This window comes from Hordeum vulgare, chromosome 5H (genome assembly GCF_904849725.1).
Source record: "Hordeum vulgare subsp. vulgare chromosome 5H, MorexV3_pseudomolecules_assembly, whole genome shotgun sequence".
NCBI lineage: Eukaryota > Viridiplantae > Streptophyta > Magnoliopsida > Poales > Poaceae > Hordeum > Hordeum vulgare.
Window position 1 is genome coordinate 369795595 of NC_058522.1, and position 23132 is coordinate 369818726.

The 23132-nt window shown below is 41.0% G+C and overlaps 1 protein-coding gene across 1 annotated transcript; it reads right to left on the reverse strand.

Annotated features, from left to right (window-relative positions):
• Positions 1-3567: 3567 nt before the first annotated feature.
• On the reverse strand, positions 3568-4678 carry LOC123395684. Its single transcript, XM_045090717.1, has 3 exons — positions 4481-4678; positions 4317-4395; positions 3568-4225 (listed from the first exon to the last, which is right to left on the reverse strand). The coding sequence occupies exons 1-3, from the start codon at positions 4487-4489 to the stop codon at positions 3843-3845; spliced, it is 471 nt and encodes a 156-aa protein (XP_044946652.1). The 5' UTR covers positions 4490-4678; the 3' UTR covers positions 3568-3842.
• Between the last annotated feature and the right edge of the window lie 18454 nt (positions 4679-23132).

Sequence of the window (23132 nt, forward strand, 5' to 3'; positions counted from 1 at the left end):
TCGCTGCGACGAATTGCCCAGGCTTCGCACGGGGGGACAGACGCAAAGGACGCGCATGGACCGGCCCGCACTTCCATAAGCTGAGCCGGTTTTGGGAACATTCCTTTTCCCAGCTGTTTTTTTTGGTTTTGGAATTTTTTTAGAAGATTCCCTGAACTGGTTTTTTATTTGTTTTTTCTCTTTCTTTTTTTATGTTTCTATTTAAAAAATGTTTCGAAATTTAAAAAATGTTCTGGAATTTTTGAAAATGTTCTGGAATTTAGAAAATGTCCTGGAATTTAAAAAATGTCCTGGAATTTACAGAAATGTTCTGGAATTTAAAAAAAATGTTCTGCAATTTTCAAAAATGTTTTGGAATTTGAAAATATGTTCCATAATTTATAAATATGTTTCTGAATTTGAAAAATATTTCGTGATTCGAAAAAATGATCCATAATTTCAAAACATATTCTGGAATTTTTATCAAAATGTTTTGGAATTTTCAAAAGAATGTTCAGAAATTTGAAAAGTTGTTCCGCAATTTGAAAAAAAGTTCCGTAATTTGAAAAAATGTACCAGGATTTGAAAACATGTTCCAGAATTTGAAAAAATTAAAAAAACAATTTTTTTTGAAACAAAAAAATAAGAAGGGCCGGCCCAGTTGGGGATGAGCCGAAGATGGGCTGGCCCAGTATGGACGCTACAACACGGACGCGATCGCTACAACATGGACCGGTCGAATCTGGATTCACTGCATGCTCATGTCCTATTTGACGCAACTCCCACGTGGATGTTCCCGAATGTGCGTGTACGCATGGAGAGACACGCCCTTCGTGTGAAGCATAGCCTAGCAGGCCCGACCCGGCCCGCCTTTTTTTCTAAAAAAAGGAAAGATATTTTTTGTTTGGGGCCACAACCCTACCCCACCCCACCCCATCCCTAGCAAAAAGACCATGGGGCTATTTGGTTGCCAGATTTATTTATGGCGTGGCTTTAGCAAGGTTTGGCTCGTAAACTTTTGCAATAGACGTGGCAAACAGAGTTCTGAACCAAACAACCCTTATGTGCACCAACCTTTCTTCCCATGAAACAGTTAACCTTTGGGCCCCCCTTCACATGGGATGTCATGCTGCTCATAGCTGGCTTCATGTCATTCTTGTCCGAGGCCGCATCGCTTTTCCCTTACCTTTGTGAATTCTCATCTTTCCGAATCAACCGACACAAATTGATAAAGCATGTAAATTACATATATTTTGTTTTTGTTTTAGGGGCTTTAGAACAAGAAACCAAATATGAGAATATTGTTGCTTTAAAGTTTCATTAGGTTCATCATTTCTTAGATATAATTCCAATGTGCTCTAACAGGTCGCTTAACGCAGCTGCACCCTTCCCTTCCTAGAAAATAGAAAGCTTAGATTCATCTACTTTCTATTGGCGCTCCTGTGAATCTGCCTTGTCTACAGTGGTCCTAGGGCCAGTGAGGCAAGGTGGACTTTGGCCCTTCTGGTGGAAGGATTTCTCCTTCGTTTTTAGGTGTTTTTAAAGTTTGTTTAGGTTTTGCGTCTTGTTTAAAAAGATGAGGCCGTGGAGGCTTTCCGGAGATGGATCAAGTTTCTCCTCGCTTAGCCCCCACCCCCGTGATGTGTTTAATATTGTTGGAAGGCGTGTGAAGGTGTGTGAAGTCGGTCGATGCAGGTCTAGAGTGGATCTACTTGGATATTCGGTCTTCGTTCATGTGTCTACAGGCTAAATACTTTTAATCTACACTTTTTTTTAGCAGCAACAATAGTTCTTTTGATACACTAGTCCTATGGGTCTTAGCATGTTGACTTTTTGCTTGTTTCCTATAAAGGCGCTGCTACGCGTCCGTCGGCCGATCTTTTTAGAAGATCGGTCGGGTCCTTGATAGGCATATTAACTTTTGCAACATAGATTATGTTGTAGAAATTTTTATAACAAAGATCATGTTGTAAAAACGTTTTATAGATTTTTTTTTTCAACATAATTTGTTATAGAATATTTCCTGCAACAAAGATCATGTTGCGAAAACATCTATATAATTTTTTTTGCAACAGAGTTTAGAATATTTTGTACAACAAAGACAGTGTTGCGAAAACACTTGTATAATTTTTTCCGCAATGGGTTTTGTTATAGAATATTTTTTGCAAACACATAGTATTGCACAAATACTATGTGTAATTTTTTTGCAACAAAGTTTCTTATAGAATATTTTCTGCAATACAGGTCATGTTGCGAAAACACTTGTATATTTTTTTCTATAATAGAGTTTGTTATAAAATATTTTCTATGACACAAATCGTGTTACAGAAACACTTGTATATTTTTGTTTGCAACGAAGTTTGTTGTAGAAGATTTTCTTTAACAAAGATCGTATTACAGAAACACCTGTAGAACATAATGGTTGGGTCGAGAAAGAAAACAGACATGTTACGCGTCCGTTGGCTGATCCTTTTAAAAGATCGATCGGGTCGCGAGTGGACCGATCTGGCACATCGAAAGGCCAAGTAGCGCTCATTATTGCAACACAACTCCTTCTGCATTGCAACAAAGATCTTGTTGCAGAAATGTTTGCGACTAAGGTCATGTTGCATATTTTTTACAACAAAGGCCATGTGTCAAAAAGTTTTAATTTTTTTTTTGTAACATAAACCTGGTTGCAGTTTTTTTTGAACAAATGTCTTGTTGCGAAAGCTCACCGTATCGCAGTGCTCAGCCGATCTGATGCGTGTAGACCCTATGACATGTGGGACACGTGCCTAGCGTGGAAGGTGATGGATGTAAAGTAATGATCAACTGGCTGAGGGAAATTGTTTCCCCTATCTTCTATTTTTAAATAGTTGCCACCCATAATTATTTCTTCTAAGCATGCAAGGCTTCCACATCAACACACCATGCATGTTTGCCATGTCATTAATCTACTGCCCCACTAACTATTTTTGTCATGCATATAACCCTTTCACACCAACAAATCTTCTGTTCTTAAATAGTTGCAATCCACAACTATTTTTTCTAAGCATGCAAGGCTTTCACATCAACACATCATGCATGCTCGCCATGTCATTAATCTATTGCCCCACTAACTATTTTTTCATGCATATAACCCTTTCACAACAACCAATTATGCATGTCTGTCAAAATTATTTGCCAACACATCATAATTAATCTTATATTTCTAAATAGCTGCAATCCATTGCCTATTTTCATTTCCTAGCATGTAACCATGTCATGTACACAACCATCAGTTTGTGCATGTTAGTCATAAGTTATTTTTTGCATTAAATTTCACTCATCTTTCACCATTTGTTAGAAATTACTTTTTTTAACTGCAATTTATCTTTTATATGTTTTGTATTTTTAATTGCCTTTAAACTTATATTTGCTTTTTTATTAGTTTCAGATGTTTTCATAGCAATTATTTACTTATATTTTAGCAAGGTTCCCGCAGCAACGCGCGGGGCATTATCTAGTTATAATAAATTTTGCCGGCTCCAATGATGCAGGGGCAATAATGATGATGCGCGTTCAACTCAATGCAGTGATTGTAGTTGTCGCTACATGGTCTTGGGACTTGAATGTACTTTTTGTTACGGCTAGTGTTCTATGTACTTTTATTCTGTCCACCCTTTCAAATCTTGCTCAAACCACAACACTAGTACAATCTGAACTGAAACCTGAATTTACATACAACTATTCCAGATGATTCCACAAGCTATGTACATATACGTGCAGCTCAAGCAGCCAGCCCATCTCTTGCTTCATCGTAGTTCGCTTGATCAGTTCAGGATTTCTAAGCTCGTCCTGAACCCTTTTTGAAATCCCCCAGCTCTTGTCGTCCCGGCACCTTACATTATGCTGCAACCGGGATCCTGTTCCTGTTGCTGATATGGAGCGTATGCGTAAGCAGGGTAGGACGGCATGGCGTTGTACTGGTGGTACGCGGGGTAGGGAATCGGCGCCACCGCATTCTGATGGTAACCGCCGTTACCCTTGGAGTCCTTGCCGCCGCCGCCGCCGTCGAGACCACCGTAGCCATAGCCGTCCTTCTTCTTTTCTCCGCCGTAGCCGTAGCCGTAACCGCCATCTTTCTTCTTGTCATCACCTGATGAGATGCTGAGGAGGTCAGCTTTGCCTAGGCTACGCCGGAGCATCGTCGTCAGTGCAATCGGGTCGACGCCGTCGCCGAGGATGATGATCTTGTCCCCCTCCAACGTCGCAGATGTCACGCCTATAGAATTCATATCACTTCTCTGTGAGAACCAACCAAGAGAAGACGATAATTAAACAGTTGCTGGTCAAGATGAGTGGCTTCTTCCTACCTGCCATGCCAACAGCGGCCTTGAAGGCCTTCCTCCTGTTCCTCTCGCCATCCAACGGCAACTTGAGAACAATCTTTTGCTGCAGCAAAAGAGCAAAACACGTTCAGATCGTCGCACAAGACTGAGCAATAAACACTAAAAGTTTTGCTTGATTAGCAACGAACCTTAGCCATCTTGCTTGGACAATATTACTCACAAGCTCTAGCCCTTGTCTAGCTTGACAGTAGAGTTGCCTTGCGCAGTTTGACACTGCAAGATGAGCTACTGCGTTTTATCAGCAGCAAGATACCCCGGCCTATTAATATGCAGGCAGGGAGGACACACAGGGGGGGAGAGGGTGGAGGGAAGCAGCGCGGAAGGCTATAGAGACAGAAAGCTAACAAATGGAACAAACCACCAATCAGCCAACAAAATGGTGGGAGAATAATTGGCATGCCTGGCACTGTGCCAAACGCCCAGCTCACCATGGACCCGGCGCTGCTGTTCCTGGAAGCACAGCATCCAGTGATTGGCTGGTAGGATCAAGTTTCCACACATTAACTTGGTCCAAACGAAAGACATGTCTGGCTTGGTCAGTGACAAGCAGTGTAGAGAGAGAAGCAGAAAAGATCTTCCATAAAGATCTGCTGGCATTTGCAGATTCAGTGTGTCGAGCTTATCGAGTGAGGGGGTCCTAGCCCTGGTTATTAGCTCATCATGGAACTCTTTAAAGGTTCGCGTCGTTGTTGTGACTAGTTCATCCAAGGAGATTTGTTACGAAAGTCATTCCAAGAAAGAGACCAGTGACAATTTTCGTCCTTGATTGCTCAGAGAAGTGTTTGATATACTCTATGTAGGGACAAGTGTGTTGGACGGTCGACTGGCAAGTGAAGCATAGTGGTACACTATTATGCCGTACTCCTTCCGTAAATTAATATAAGAGCATTTAGAATATTACTTTAGTAATCTAAACATTTTTATTAGTTTACAGAGAGAGTAGTTTGGATGCTGCTATTAGCGATATATGCTTGTCATCTAGGTTTCAAGGGGGGTGAAAGAGATGTACCGTGAAGTGGAAAATAAGAGATATCAGAGGTGAAATCGTAATTCCCTAGCCTCCGGTTTGGTGCAAATATGAATCAAATTTGCAGACCGAAGGACTCGCTCCTGAAATTTAAGAATCAAATAATTCTCCCAACCGGCTATTTCAAAAAATGTTTACTAGAAAATAGCTGAACATTTTTTGTGTATGCGCTCATACGGTCTTGTGGTGAACGCACTAATGGTATCTGACAGGGGGATATCCGCTTGTATAATACGAGTATATAAATTTGTGTATGCGCTACTATGGTCTAGAGTGTTCAGCTTAATCAACCTGTAGTAGGAGTAGTGAATTACTGATAGCAACCACGCAGTAGGTTTAACACCCAAGCCATTCCCGGATCGGCTTCCAGCCAAAGCAGGATTAACCAAGAACTTCTTAAGAGATGAACTTGCAGAAAAGAAGATGCATCTTGTTGGTATTGAGCATTTTTTTCTTCTTCGAAACGGAGGCAAAAGATTTGCATCATCCATTAAATAAAAGAAGAATAGAGTATTACAACTGTCACAACAATTGCGGCATGACAATCACTCGCGACCGACTATAAGGCCTAATTTCTTAGCACCCGCCGTCATCCAATGATTAGCCTCGTCGACGACGTTTTTGGGAAGGACTGGCGGTGGCATGCTCTTGTGTCGGAACACCCGTGTGTTTCTCTTATTCCAGATTATCGAGGAGACGAACATGGTTAGGGAGGATATAGCCTTCCCATGGGGATTTGTCTTGTTAGTTCTTTTATCCCATCATTGGAGGACAGATTCTTCGAGGTGCCAGTCACTAGTGTCTATGTGCGCTAGCCCAAACCTTTGAATGGCCAACCGCCAAAGCCGAATAGTGAAGCGGCACTTGGCAAAAATGTGAATGCTCGTCTCTTGCTCCCGCTTGCAAAGTGGACAGTGTCCACAGTTCGGCCATCCATGTTTCTCCAAACGGTCAGCGTTCCAAATCCAGTTTTGCAATGCCAACCATGCAAAGAGTTTGACCTTTGGTGGTGCCCAAGCTTTCCAAACCATGGTATCCATGAATGAGAGAGTCAGCCCAAAGAATTGTGCCTTGTAAGCAGAAGCTGTCGAGTAATTCCCATCAACGGTGTGTGTCCAAACAATGTCATCATCGACATTTCGATCAAGCTGAAAGTCATCAACCAACATCCAAAGGGTGAAGAGCTCTTGGATATGGTCACCTGTGATGACGGTGGCGCGACTAATCCTCATCATCCACACATTTCCATTGAGTGCGTCCCTCATTTTCCAATTCTTTCTCATTAAGGCTTCATGGATTAGTGGTGCAATATCTTTGGGCTTGCGACCCAGTAGCCACGAAGAGTCCCAGAAGGGCGTTCTAGCCCCATTACCGACGACGATGGTGGTTGAGGCATAGAAGAAATCGATATCCTCCTCGGTGCATGGGTTGCCCAGTCCCACCCAAAGCCCATTTGGTGTCTTCCACTCATACCACAGCCATCTCAACCGCAACGCCCGAGCAAATTTATTGGTGTTAAGGAGCATTATCAATTATATTAAATATGATGTTATAATTTTGTCTCGTATTGAGCATCTAATTTTGTGGCTTTCTCAAGGTAAAAAATGTACTAGTCTTACGGGACACAAGGTCATTTGGCGAAAATGACGTGTGCATAACATAATAAGTTGATTAGTTGTCGATATTCGTTATTAGCATTAAAATAAGCTCACTTTATAGTGTTTCTTAGTTTAGAAGAAATTGATTAGCTCAACATCCCATTTTTTATCATTAGATAAGTTGCTCCAGCTGTCACACATTCTAAAATACTCTACTTCACACATTATTGCGTTTTCATGCGGAAGGACCGTCGGGTGTTCAATTGAAAAAACATACCATAGCAAGCACTGGTGTTCTGTTTATTAAGGTTTCCATTTTGAATTATTAATTTTTTTGGCAAAAAAACATATGATATATTCATCTTTAATTATGAGAGAACAACGAATAACAAAAATTATAAAACTTACACCTAGATCCGTAAACCAGCTAGCGACGACTATAAGCACTCAAGCGAGCCGAAGGCGCGCAACTGTCATCATCCTTTCCTCATCAGAATCGGGCAAAACTTGTTATAATAGAGAGTCGGAAATTTGTCGTGCTAAGCCCGCATAAAACCACGCACCAGAACAACAACCGCTGCCGACGAAGAGTAACACAGATCGAAAGTGTTAGAGCATATTTCTCCATACGTGGTTTTGATAATTGATGAAAATCCCTATACACTAATTGTTGCCTTGAGTTATATTTGAAGGATTTATTCATAGGCACTTCTTGAATCCCATATGTTAGTTTCAAGGAGTTTATATGATGACCAAGATGGTATTCAAGGTTTTATTCAAAGATTGGTCATAAAGACACAAGGTTGATCAAGACTAAGTCAAAGAGTGAATTAATTTGATCAACACACAAAGCGTACAAGATGTACCAAGAGGGATCAAGTGACCTCATGGTATGGTAAGCATTATCCATTACGCTTTGTGTACTAACCCATGGTCTACGTGAGAGCTCTTTGTGAGGTTAGGTATGTTTCCATGGGATTGCGTCAAGAGGAAGATCTCATATGACCCATGGAGGATGACATCAAGTGGTGACCATCATCAAGATTGATGTGTGCAAGTTCAAGTGGAGCATCACAAAGAGATCATGCTTGAAACTTGCCGTCCATTGTGGCGACAATGGACTTGTGAAGATGTGCCGAAGATTGGCTCACCCATAGTGAAATATGGGGGAGCAGTCAACTAGTCTTCATCGAGCCAATGCAATCAAGAAAGTTGGTCCATCTTGAGAAGGACAACATCATCATCTTTTAGCTCAAGTGGACTATGCGCAAGGCAAAGGATTTTCCTTGATAGGTTTTCCGTTTTATCGATCTTAGTGTGTTAGTTGGGAGACCGGATTATAGGACAGATTATCGTACTATCAAGGGGGGTCTCTCAAGTGAATAGCTTGATCTTATCGTTCGCTGAGAGCTCAAACCATTGCTTTCTTGGCGTCATCATCTTTCTTGGTTCTTGGTTGGTTTTTCTCTATGTGGGTTCTTGAGCTTATGTTCATCTTCATGACAAGCTCGAGTTCATCGAAAACGGAGTCCATATGCATCTTCTAAGATGTTTTCGATGTTGGAGTGATTGTCGGTCCTTCATTCATAGAGGTTTCACATCTCTATATCATTTGCATTTTCATAACTGCATGTTCTTAGAATGATCTTGTGTTCTTCCCCCATTGTTGACCTTCTTCGAGCTTGCTAACTCTTAGTCCCTTCTATGATTCTTGCTAGTTCTTGAGGAAAAATAGAGAGGAGATCTAGATCCACATTTCCACGAATCACTTTCTCCTCTGTGTGCGGGGAACCCCTTGGATCTTGGTCTTGGAGTTCTTTGTGAACTCTTTGTTCTTCCTCTCATATTACTCCATACCTTTTGTTGTTGTGGAGGGATTTGAGTGTGAGGGACTTGACCACTTCGTGCGTTCTTGCCATTGCATTATTTGCATCGGTTTGAGTTTTCCATGGTGATACGTGGAAGTGAAAAGTTGATAAGCTTATTACTCTTGGGTGCTTGGTACCCTAGAGCTTGTTCTTCTTGGGCGCTTTGTCATCCTAGAATCATGGTGGTCCCTCAGAGCTCAATCATTGTGGTGTAAAGCTCCGGGAAAGCGTTGGGGTCTCCAATTAGGTTGTGGAGATTGCCTCGAGCATTTGAAGTCATCTCAGAGCCACAATGCATTGTGGTGAAGCTTCCTGGTGTTGTTGGGAGCCTCCAATTAAGTTGTGGAGATTGCCCCAACCTTGTTTGTACGGGTTCGATGACCACCCTCAAGGGTCCCTTAGTGGAATCACGACATCTTGCATTATGCGAGGGCGTGAGGAGATTCAGTGGCCTTAGTGGCTTCTTGGGGAGCATTGTTCCTCCACACCGCTCCAAACGGAGGTTAGCATCCGCAAGATGTGAACTTCGGGATACATCGTCCTCTCCGCATGCCTTGATTATCTCTTATCCGACCCCTTTACTTATGCACTTTACTTTGTGATAGCCATATTGTTTCTTGTTATATATCTGGCTATCACTTAGTTGCTTATCTTGCTTAGCATAAGTTGTTGGTGCACATAGGTGAGCCTAGTTATTTTAGGTTTTGTGCTTCACTAATTAAACATTAGTTTTATTCCGCAATTTGTTCAAGCCTAAACATTAATTATTTTAAAGCACCTATTCACTCCCACCCCTCTATGCAACATCCACGTCCTTTCAGAAAGGAACCAACTTCAAGGCACTCAAATGTACACGAACGACGAATAGATCCGAATAAACTCACCAAGGACAAAACCTCGAGAGACACACCTCCTTCTTGAGCAGGACACAAAGCCTAACAAAACTCGAAGACGAATCTAAAAACAGAGCCATCTCACTCGCAAGGGAGGAACCCATCTCGACCAAGGCCATAAGGCCATCGGAGACGAGGCAGGCTAGCGGCGGCACCGGCAGGAGGCACAGAAACCCTAGAATTGTATTGCCTTTTAGATAGACCCCCTTTTAGCTTTGTGCGTATCTCATCAAAGCTATTTTTACCAACGTTTGTAAAAATGAAAAAAACGGCACATAGTCTTTCACTCTGAAAATACATCAGTCTAGCAAAAAATCCGTGGTGGCAAGCACATATAAATGGTTATGAATGAAATTATAAAGTGTAATTTTGTATATTTTGCCCATCTCATCGCTTGTCATGATGATCGACATGCCCCTCTTGTCCATATTGAATCCTTCATTCCTATAACAACAACAAAGCCTTTAGTCCCAAACAAGTTGGGGTAGGCCAAAGATGAAACCCATAACATCTGGCGACCAACTCATGGTTCTAGCACATGGATAGAAAGCTTCCATGCACCCATGTCCATGGCTAGCTCTCTGGTGATACTCCATTCCTTTATATCTCTCTTTATAGACTCCTCCCATGTCATATTCGGCCTACCACAACCTCTTCTCACATTATCAGCATGTTTAGCCATCCGCTATGCACTGGAGCTTCTCGACGCCCGCGCTGAATATGGCCAGACCATCTCAAACGATGTTGGACAAGCTTTTCATCAATGGGCGCTACCCCAATTCTATCTCGTATGCCATCATTCCGGATTCGATCCTTCCTTGTGTGGCCCGACATCTATCTCAACATGCGCATCTCCACCACACTTAAGTGTTGCACATGTCGCCTTTTAGGCGACCATCTGTCAGTGCCATACAACAGTGTGGGCCGAACCTCAGTCTTATAGAACTTGCCTTTTAGCTTTTGTGGTGCACTCTTGTCATAGAGAATGTGAGAAGCTTGGCGCCACTTCATCCATCTGGCTTTAATTTGATGGTTCACATCTTCATCAATATCCTCATCCTTCTGCAACATTGATCCCAAATATCGAAAAGTGTCCTTCTGAGGCATCACCTACCCATCCAGGTTAACCTCCTCCTCCTCATTCCTAATAGTACAAAACCGCACTTCATATACCCAATTAGTTCTACTAAGTCTAAACCCTTTCGATTCCAAAATTTGTCTCCATAACACTAATTTCCTATTGACCCACATCCGACTATCATTGACTAGCATCACATCGTCCGCAAATAGCATGCACCATGGGATATATCCTTGTATATCCCTTGTGACCTCATCCATCACCAAGGAAAAAAGATAAGGACACAAAGCCGGCCCCCTGGCGCAGTCCTATTTTAATCGGGTAGTCATGAGTGTCGCCAGCACTTATTCGAACACTTGTCACAACACTATCTTACATGTCCTTGATGAGGGTAATGTACTATGCTTGGATTTTGTGTTTCTCCAAGGCCCACCACATGACATTCCGCAGTATCTTATAATAGGCTTTCTCCAAGTCAATGAACACCATATGCAGGTCCTTCTTTTGCTTCCCGGATCTCTTCATAAGTTGTCGTACCAAGAAGATGGTTTCCATGGTCGACATCCCATACATGAAACGAAACTGATTTTTGGTCGCTTGTCATTCTTCTTAAGAGGTGCTCAATTACTCTCTCCCATAGCTTTATTGTATGGCTTATCATTTTAATTCCACGGTAACTAGTACAATTCTGAACATCCCGCCGTTCTTAATGATGTGTACTAATATACTCTGCCTCCATTCTTCTAGCATCTTGTTTACCCAAAATATGAGGTTGAACAACTTGGTTAGCCATACTATCGCTATGTTTCCGAGGCCTCTCCATACCTCAATGGAGATACAATTAGGGCCCATCACCTTGCCTCCGTTCATCCTTTTTAAAGCCTCCTTGACCACTGACTCCTAGATTCACCACACAAAACGACTGCTAGTATCATCGAAGGAGTCATCCGGTTCAATGGTAGATCTCTCACTCTCCCCATTGCACAACTTGTCAAAGTACTTTCGCCATCTATGCTTAATCTCCTGTTTCTTTACCAGCAGTTTATCTGCTCCATTCGTTATGAATTTTATTTGGTCAACATCCGTTGTCTTCCACTCTTGGACCTTGTCCATCTTATAGATGTCCGATTCTCCTTCCCTCGTGTCTAACCGCTGGCGAGATCCTCATACGCCCGACCCCTTGCTTTATTCACACCTCGCTTAGAAGCCTTCTTTGACATATTGTACTTCTCTATGTTGTATGCACTCCTATCCATGTATAGCATCAGAAACAATCTTTCTTCTCCTTAATTGCCTTTTAGACATCGTCGTTCCACAACCACATATTTTAGCTTCGATTCTACTTCCCCTAGACATTCCAAACTCCTCCGAGGCCACCTTAAGAATGCAAGTCACCATCTTCAACCACATGTTGTCTCCATCACCTCCCTCCTCCCAAGGGCCCTCATTAATAACCCTCTCCTTGAATGCCTGAGCTACCTCTCCCTTGAGCTCCCACCACTACGTTCTAGCAACTTTGGCATGCTCGACATGAATTTGAAAGCGGAAGTCAACAACCACATGCTTATGCTGAGGGACAACACTCTCTCCAGGTATCACCTTACAATCTATGCATGCACACCTGTCTTATCTCCTCGAGAGGATGGAATAAAGCCGGCTAGAGTGTCGATCACTACTAAAAATCACTAGATGTGATTCTCTTCTTCTTAAAGAGGGTGTTAGGTAAGATCATGTCGTAGGCTAGCACAAAGCTTAAGACATCTTCTCCTTATTGATTCCTGATGCCATAGATAAAGCCTTCGTGAGTAAAATAAACCATCTAACTTATGCAACATCATATTCTAAAAAAAATATGAAATAAAATGATATCTGAGGTAGTCATGGGGAACAAGGGTGTAACTTTAGTACAGATCTGTTCATCAGATGCCAAACTAAATATGCATCAATATTACAAATACTACGAGTGCATCTTATATTGTTATTGGGTTTTAATGATTAATGATAATACAATTACAAAGATTAATGTCTTATCAAGTTTATTTCATGAAAACAATCATCATTAGTGAGTGGAAATATCATCGTTGACCCCTAGTTTTGTGTTACCAAGTTGTTGCCTTGTAGAAACCCCACAATATATATTGTATATGCTTTAGGAGAATCCAAGATTCATATTGAGTCTAAGGACAAGCATCAAGAGAGTCACAATCAAATTTAGTAGGATTGAACTCAAAACCCTCAACCAAAATCCCCAAGTTCCCACTCCTGCCACTCAATTTTCTCTATTTTTCATATTTCGAGTTACTTTCAAGCATTTGTACCCGCTTCTACTGATCCTATGATGGACGAGTGAGCTTTCAAAGTGAACCATGTTCTTTCATGTGTTCAAAACCGAGCTCCATTTCCTCTGAGGCTGCCTCTTCTAGCTCTTGAAACTCAGATCATAACTTTTTCCCGGGAATTCCGAGCACCTATCAGTTTGCTTAAGGACATACATTAGTATACAACTGCTACTCTCAAGCAAATACAATGAGTACATTCAAGTGGGGAATAAGCCTTCTATCATGTTTCTCTTTGAGAAAAACTTGTTGACCCGAGTATTTCACAGACTTTTTTTCGCAAAGTATTTTTGAGTTATTTTTGCCTTTCACAGAAAAGAGCTACCATTTTTGTTTTATGCCTCAGATGTTTATTCCAGGGGTGCTACCAAGTGCTTAGAATTTTGAGTGGCTTACTGGACACCTTGATACAACTGAGGCATCACACACTTCCATGAATGTCCCTTCTGGTAGTTCAGTTAGTAAATATGTTTGTTAGTGCCAAGAATTTTTCTACTTTCAATCCAATTAACTGTTTTCCTGTGTAATGGTTCGGATTATGTTCTCTCTCTCTCTCTCTACACCCACATACCCCATCGTAGTAAGAGAGGTTATCGAGCAGTTTTGGAAGTTCTTTGAGAGCATTGTGAGTTTCAAGGCCAAGATATGCCTTTCTTGACCTCCTTCCCTTGTGTTCGTCTATCTTTTTTTCAAGCCTATCACTAAGAGAGAGAGAGAGAAATCCCATGTGTTCTTAAGATAGTTCATTGGAGATCTTATGGGCATTTCATTCAACCAGTTTTGCTTGTTTCTTTTGGATGGTATTTGTGCCTCCTAGATTGTTAAAAATCACTCTAGAGCTTTCAAGTTTTAGTGAAGGAATCAAGGAGTTTGTACAAGGGCCGACGATCGCCTTCTTCGTGGAAAATCGTCCACAAGTTAATCCTTGACCTTTTATGGTACAAAGTCATGATGGAATAGGTGACCATGCTCTTAGTCACCTCTTTTTGGGCAACATTGTCATGATGGTCCGAACCTCCATCAACGAGGAGTGGGATAGTGCCAATTATTCGAACATCGGTAAAACATCATTGAATCACCCTCCATTTGCATTCTCTATTTCCTACTTCTTTCATGCACATGTTTGCTTTTGCTTTTGCACACTTACATTATCTTTGACTTCTTTTTCACTCTTTCTATGTAACTCCATTAGTGTAGCTTAAAACCTACCAACTTAAAACTTGAAGTAGAAACATGAAGTTTGATTGCAACAAGCACAAGCCTGCCTAGCACAGGCCCTGGATGCAGAGACTTGATGAAATTTACACAAAATACGCAGACAAGGACGCGTACACAAGTTATGAGATGTACAAGTGAATCATTGACACGAGGAGTGTCTCCGTCCTGTAGACGGCGAGGGATCGAGCCACAAGCAGAGCAGCGGCGACAAGCGTTAGAAGAAGTAGATGATTGGATGATTGTTTTTCCTACTTTACTATGCCCATTATTGTTTATTGAGGTGGGAAAATGTTACATGTAGTCAGTTATGTAATTGGATGTTTAATTTAGTTATGCAATCATGTTATTGTAAGTATATATCTTGCGGAAACGCAATTCGGCTCCCAGGGCCAAAAAAAAAAGTTTGAAATGAAAAAAAATCAAGTCAAAATTTATTTGTGTACTTAGTCACATCCAAATGCTACCTCCAAATTTTAAGGCAAAAAGGTAAAACATTTTAGGTTGTGCAAAAAAAAAACAAATTGAACACCAAAAGTTACCCTAAAATGTCACCCCAAATTTGTTTTTTGCCGATGAAACACCGCTGCTGGTTATCGCACACAAATTTTCATGCATGTTTGCGACACTTATAAAATCATTTAAAAAAATCAGAATTTTTTTTAAAACATTTAATATATTTTTCGCGTTACTATTCACCCGGGACTTGTTGTTTTATAAACAAAGCATAGATATTGCATAGACAGAGCAAATCACATTGCATATGACTATACTAGGGAACACGTCGGTGATGATTTCAACAATCATGGACAATTGTTTACGAGTAAGTGATTGCCCATAGCACACACAACTTATTTTCAGGAATCATGTGCGTTATTATCGATCTTCCCACACAATATTGACCTGTTTGCCGGGTATTATACATATCTTGTTACACCAAATTATTTGTGTTATTTTGACTCATTGCACACAGTTCATCCGAGTGACTTGTATGCCATCTATCATAGACATCGATTTGGGTAATCGTTTGTGTTATTTCAGCTCATTGCAAACAGTTCATCTGAGTGATATGTATGTTGTTTATCACATACATTTTGATCTACGTAATCGTTTGTGTTTTTTATCTCATCGCAAACAATTCATATGGATCAGATGTATGCCACATATCGCACACACAACTCTTAGCTGAATCGTGCTTGATGGATCACCATTGGACACCGTTCATTTTGTTGACAATGATTCTATTACCTTGTCATTTACGATTCATGCATCGCACACAGTTTGATAGAATGGTCTCCGATACATGTGTCGTCTCAGGAAGTCCATACAATAGTGTGTGCATGCTATGTATTCAACCGATGGGTTTTTTGATTTTCCATTTTGGTTATGCAAGAATAGAGCTTTTTCCTTAACTATTAGCACAAAGCTTATTCGAAGCAACCCATATGTGTTAATAGTTTGAGAACCTCAAAACCCCTTCAAACAACCGAAGAGATCAACCTTTAGGTCTATGTAAAGTAGCATCTTCATTTCTCCTGAATTTTTTAAGTTAGGCCTAATTAAGTAGTGAGGATTAACAATTTTATCTTTTTTCCTATGCTTTTTATATGCCTATAGTAACAAATTTTGGTATGTTACTAATACTTGTGATATGAGTTGGGTTTTCCATGAGGAGGAACGGTCATCGCAGTATAGATAAGTATTTCCCTCAGTGAGAACCAAGGTTATCGAATCAATAGGAGTAACACACAACCACCTCTTCAGCGACTACACACACAGAAACAAACACTTGCACCGAATGCAGGCAAGAGGGTTGTCAATCCCCTTGGACTCGTTATTTGCAAGCAAGTGAAGTGTCTAGATGATAGTTGATAAATGCAAAATAAATAAAAATTAAATTAACGAAGCGAGGTAATTGTAGAATTTGTAAATATATTAGTGAATAGACCCAGGGGCATAGTTTTCCCTAGTGGCATCTCTCATAAAATAAGTATACGTTGGGTAAAAAGATTATTGTTGGGAAATTGATATAAAAGCGCATAGTTATGTGATATTTACGGCAATGAGCATGTATATATAGGCATCACGTCCATAAGAAAATAGGTCGACTCTTGCCTGCACCTATTACTATTACTCCATCCATCGACCGCTATCCAACATGCATCTATAGTATTAAGTAAAACAGAGTAATGCTTGAAGAACAATGACATGATGTAGACAAGCAGAACTCAATCAATATGAATTAACCCCATCATTTTATCCTTAGTGGCAAAAATATAAAGATGTCTCTTGTCCCTATCTATCACTAGGATATAGAGCACCGCCAGATTGAACCCACTACAACGCACACCTCATACTGAAGAAGATTAATATAATTGGCGAAACAAAATCAATAGGTCGGAGAGATTTACGAAGCTATGATAATTGTGCAAATAAGAATCAAATATAGAATTCAGAGAAGACTCAAATATTTAATCATGAATAATCTGAACATAAACTCACAATTCATCGGATCCGAATAAACACACTGCACAAAAGAATTACATTGGGTAGATCAAAGCGGAGATATATACAATGATCATTGTATTCAAGATCAAGAGATAGATAGATAGGTAGATAGATAGAGAGAGATTGAGAGAGAGATAGCCATCTAGGTACTAACTACGGACCCGTAGGTCGGTGATGAACTACTCACACATCACCATGGGAGCAACAAGGATGATGTAGAGGCTTCGTGATCGATCCCCCCCGGCGGGGCACCAGAAAATGGCTCTAGATGAGCACACAACGGAACAAAGACTTGCGGCAATAGAAAAAGTGTTTAGGGAGGCTCCTTAGGGTTTTGGGGATTTATTGGAATTTATAGGATGGGGAGGGACGTTAGGAGGCGCCACGGGGACCCACCACACAATACGGCACGACCACCCCCTAGGCACGCCCTGATGTGTGGTGCCTCCCTCTTGTGGCCTCTAGTCTCCTCCTGAAGCTTCAGTGTCTTCTACTGGTCCAGAAAAAATCATTAAAAAGTTTTGGGGCAATTGGATTTCATTTGGTATTGTAAACCTGAAAAGCCAAAAACATGCAGAAAACAACAATTCACACTGGCATTTGGTTAATAGGTTAGTGCTAAAAAATAATATTAATCAGTAAATAAATACCCAAAAAGTATCCTAGATTGATAATATTATAGGATGAAACAATAAAAAATTATAGATACGTTGGATACGTATCAGTTACATAGCTCGGAACATGAGAGTATGTTTTAATACATAAGAAACTCAATATATGTTGGCAGATTCCTATTTAATCTATCGGTTATTGATCGGCCGGTTAAACCAGTTAATAGAGCTATTCATCAATTAATCGCTACTCCCGAGCCAACCGAGCTTCTACCGGTTACCAATTTTATAAACATTGTGTATTTGTTGCGAAGTGAAAACAAATGTGTCATGCACGTGTGTATGGAACTCCAATGATTAATCTTTTTGTGTGGGTAAAGAAGAGCTAATGATAGTTCCTTTTGTAAAGATCCCTCTATAGTATAAACAGGAACCGAAAATCACATCCACCACTTGGCTATAGGTGGTGGGATTGTACATCAATTCTCTGGACCAAACGAGCAATGCTCAGTTCCTACACGCTGCTAACTTGCAATCGCGTGTGCCCGTGATTGTTTTTCGATATCCCTCAAGGCTATGAGAACATTTTTCTCTTTTGGAAACGTTATATTCCTCCTTTCCCATTGAACTTGAAAAATAAAGAACTTCCCACATCAAACTCGAAAGTCATATACTAAAAATTGGCCGAGTCCCAACAAACTCCCGAATTTTTAACTAACACATAGACATAGTTCAACTATTTCTTTAGAAGAACGGAGAGGTCTTCTCCCGGTTCCATTTCATCAATGAAACCAACAAATTATTACATCAACCCACTTAGAGGGGTAGTTCCGCAGAAAGACAAGGAAAAACAAGGGTTCAACTATTTTTATTACATCTGCGCCGAGGACAAGGAAGAAAGAGAGACTACATGACACAAGTATGCACGGGAAGTGTTGCCTTCACCGTTTTCAGAGGTGGCCCTACAGCTGAGAATGGTTTCTTACTTGAACCATACCCATATATTTATCTCTCAAAACCATACTTAAACCATACCCATTTGAACCAAAACTAAACCCATTATTTTTTCCACCCAAACCAACTTAAACCCAATACATAACCGTGGGTTTAAAACCAATACATAACTATGGGTTTGCTTTAATGTACATATAATTGCACAAATTGACAAGTTAAGAAACAAATGAGATAGAAAAGGCATAAGTGCATCTACAACAGTTTGAGAACAAAGTTATCCTTGAGATAAAGTCAACACACACCAAAAGGCCAAAAAATGCCCACGTTTGAATAGCTCACTAACAAGTGTATTAAAATAAAATTGCTGAGCCAAAGCACAAGAAAATACTTCTAATTTTCATGTGGTATTTCCCCATAATACATAATTATATAGTGCATTACAACATGCATGCGAATCAAAGATATTTGTTCCCGTTCATCCTTGGTTATTGCACATATCCAATGCCTAGAAACCGGTTTGGACCCATAGTTTATAACCGTTTATAAAAAAAACTATTTAAACCCATAACCAACTATACCCAAACTGCTTTCTCCACATACCCAAACCAAAACCAAATTAAAAAAATCTCAGCCCAATCAAACCTAAACCAATCAAACCCAAAGTAATAACCGAACCGTTAGACCCGGTTTTCTAATAACCATTTCCAGGTTTAGGTGGCCCCGTAGTATCCTGCAAGACCAACAGGTTCCCAGTGTTGATGTCGGGCCGAGCATCATCATTTTCCCTCTAGCATCACGCTTCTTTGACGGGGGTGTTGAACAACCGTCATCATAGATTTTGAGCTGGCTCCATGGGTATTTAGTTGTAGCCTCTTCAACGCACGAGCTCAACCACTTGTGAGCAACAGAGGGCGTTGAATGAACCTGGCTAGCTGATCCGAGAAGGCCTCCAGCCTTAATCCACTCTATTCCGGGGACAAAACAGTCCAGGATTTTATCATTCTCAGGATTAGCCTCAAGACCTGCTTAATGGAAGTCCAAAGAGTATTGTCAATGATCATAGAATTTCTAAATTTCCAAAGCGCCCAGACAATTGGAGAAGTAACAATGTTTAGGGTAGAATTTTTATTGTTGAAAATCCAAAATCTAGCTATAGATTCAAATTTCCTCCTACATCCACGTGAAAATGCTCTTTGATAAAGGACCACACAATTTTGGCCACCACACATTAAAAAAATGTATGATGAACTCCTGCTCCTCACATAAAACACAGCCAAGATGTTTGATAATATGTCTTTTCCTAAGATTATGACTAGTCATTAATTTGTTATGGGAAACTAACCAGAGAAAGACATGAATTTTTGGGGCAACCCTTAGCTTCCATAGACTAGGAATGAAAACTGGTTGCACACCCCTAAATTTAAAAGACATGATACAATGAACTAGAAGAGTATTTTCCATTACTTTCTAGTTGCTAGACTAGGGAGTCATGATCAACATTGAGAGCAATACTACCTGCTATTTCAACTAGTTGATACCACTGTTCCATGAGTGTGTCATCAAAATTCCTTCTAAAGGTGAGATTTCGCTGACGGCCATCCCATACTTCACTAATAAACTTAGTAGGCTCATTACAAATGGTGTAAATGGGCCAGAACTGGACTGCTACGGGGGAGTTTCTAACCAAGTGTCCTCCCAAAAGCTAATTTTATTTCCAGTTCCACCTTTCCATCTATATACAAATTTTAAGGCTTGGAAGATGGATTTCACACCTTTCGAGGATCTAGAGGTATTCTGGCCAGTACTAGGGGAGAAGAGGTTAGGTTTTCGAGCCATGTACTTATGATCAATGATCATTTTCCAAGGCTTCCCTTCCCCTTCATAGTACCTCTTAATCCAGGAACCTAGAAGGCAAATGTTGATTTCTTGGAGATTGGGAATCCCCACACCTCCAAATTATTTGTTCATGCAGACTAATCTCCAGCTTGCAAGATGAAGTTGTATGTGTCCTTCAAAATCATTCCATAGGCAGTGTGCCATCTGAGAATTTTCATCTCAATGACACACTTAGGGAATTTGAAGAAGGACAGTAGATAGATGGGAATACTAGAAAGGCAGTCCTTTATAAGGACAAGTCTACCTCTATAGGAAAGGAGTTTACCCTTCAGCCATCAATACTTTTCATGATCTTATCAATAAGTGGTTGAATATCCTCTCTTCTTAGCCTATCATAGTGCAAGGGGATTCCCAAGTATTTAATGGGGAAGACACTGATACGTCTCTGTCGTATCTACTTTTCCGAACTCATTTGCCCTTGTTTTGGACTCTAACTTGCATGATTTGAATGGAACTAACCCGGACTAACGTTGTTTTCAGTAGAATTGACATGGTGTTGTTTTTGTGCAGAAATAGAAGTTCTCGGAATGTCCTGAAAATTTATGGAGATTTTTTCAAGAATAAAAGAAAAATACATGCGCAAAGATCCACCGGAGGGGGCGTGCCAGTGGGCCACAAGCCCACAGGCTGCGGCCACCCCCCTAGGCCACGCCGTGAGGGCTTGTGGGGCCCACGTGACACCACCACCCCCAAAATCAGCTCTATATCTTCCGTCTCGCCAGGAAAAAAAAATCAGAGAGAAGGTTTCATCGCGTTTTGTGATACGGAGGCGCCGCCACATCCTGTTCTTCATCTGGAGGGCAGATCTGGAGTCCATTTCGGGCTCCGGAGAGGGGAAATCGTCGCCATCGTGATCATCAAACTTCCTCCATTGACAATTCCATGATGCTCTTCATCGTTCGTGAGTAATCTCATCGTAGGCTTGCTGGACGGTGATGAGTTGGATGAGATCTATCATTTAATCGAGTTAGTTTTTGATGGGGATTGATCCCTAGTATCCACTATGTTCTAGATTGATGTTGCTGCTACTTGGCTATGCTTAATGCTTGTCACTAGGGCCCGAGTGCCATGATTTCAGATCTGAACCTATTATGTTGTCGCCAATATATGTGTGTTTAGATCCTATCTTGCAAGTTGTAGTCACCTACTATGTGTTATGACCCGGCAACCCCGGAGTGACAATAGCCGGAACCACTTCCGGAGATGACCATAGTATGACGAGTTCATGTATTCACCGCGTGTTAATGCGTTGGTCCGGTTCTTTATTAAAAGGAGAACCATAATATCCCATAGTTTCCATTACGACCCCGCTGCCACGGGAGGGATGGACAATAGATGTCATGCAAGTTCTTTTCCCTAAGCACGTATGACTACATACGGAATACATGCCTACATTAGATTGACGAACGGGGCTAGTTACATATCTCTCCGTGTTATAGCTGTTACATGATGAATCACATCCATCATACTCATCCATCACCGATCCACTGCTTACAAATCTTTTACTATTGGTTCTTGCTACGTTACTTTGTCTAGGCTTGTCCCTTGCTACAAAAGGGATTGGGCCACTTTGCTGCTACTACAGTTGCTACTGCTGTTACTCTGTTGCTACTACTGTTACTCTGTTGTTGCTGCTACCGCTGTCTCTTGCTACTTTGTTGTTACTTGTTGCAAGATCTTTTCCGACACTGTTGTCGGGAAAGAATAGTTCCTCGCCCACGTGCAACGTTGGCGCTATTGATACAACAGTTAGGAATAGTCTGTCGTCAACAGTTCTCTTTCTGACACCGTTGCTATCATACTACTTTGCTACTGATACTTTGCTTGCAGACACTAATCTTTGAGGTGTGGTTGAATCTCACAAACTCAACTGCTAATACTTGAGAATATTCTTCCGCTTCCCCTTTGGCGAATCAACAAATTTGGGTCGAATACTCTACCCTCGAAAAATGTTGCGATCCCCTATACTTGAGGGTCATCAAGGCATTTTTCTGGCGCAGTTGCCAGGGAAGCACAGCTATATTCTCTGAGTCACTTGGGATTGACGTCTGCTGATCACCATGAGGAATCCGAAAGATCCAAGAACTAAAATGTTGCCTTCCACTACGAGGAGAGGTAAGGAATTGCCATCTAGCTCTGCACTTGATTAACCTTCAGTTTTGAGTAAGTTTGCGACTTCGCCTCCTGCTAGAAATCTTGATATGTCGCCTGTGCTTGATGATGCTACTTCTGCTGCCCATGATGCTATGCTTGATACTATGCCTGATGATGCCATGCTTGATACTATTCCCGATGATGCTATGCTTGATACTATGCCTGATGATGCTATGCTTGATACTATGTCTGATACTGCTTTGCCACTAGGTGCATTCCTTGATGCACAACTTGCTAGAGTTGCTGCTAGATGTAATGATACTTCTGAAACTGCTGATACTATTGAAGTAGAACCTGCATCTATGCCTGCTTTGCCTGTTATGCCTGATACGCGCTATGTTATGGAAGGAGAGATAGCTGAGGATTTTCTTGCGTGTAAGGATAGCTATGATGTTGAGAAACTACTGCGCAAGTGGAAAGAAAAATCTCTGAACGCTAGGATGAAATACGACCCGAAGTTTGCTACTTCGCCTATCTTTGTGACTGATAAGGATTATGAATTCTCTGTCGACCCTGAGTTAATCACTTTGGTTGAATCTGATCCTTTTCACGGTTATGAGTCTGAAACGGTTGTAGCCCATCTTACCAAACTGCACGATATAGCCACCCTATTCACTAGTGAGGAAAAGATCCGCCACTACT

Bases quoted from the DNA above. Each gene is read 5' to 3' on its own strand.
- LOC123395684 (XM_045090717.1), bottom strand. The intron at 4,226-4,316 runs GTAGGAAGAAGC...TGAATTCTATAG, and splicing joins GGCCGCTGTTGGCATGGCAG to GCGTGACATCTGCGACGTTG.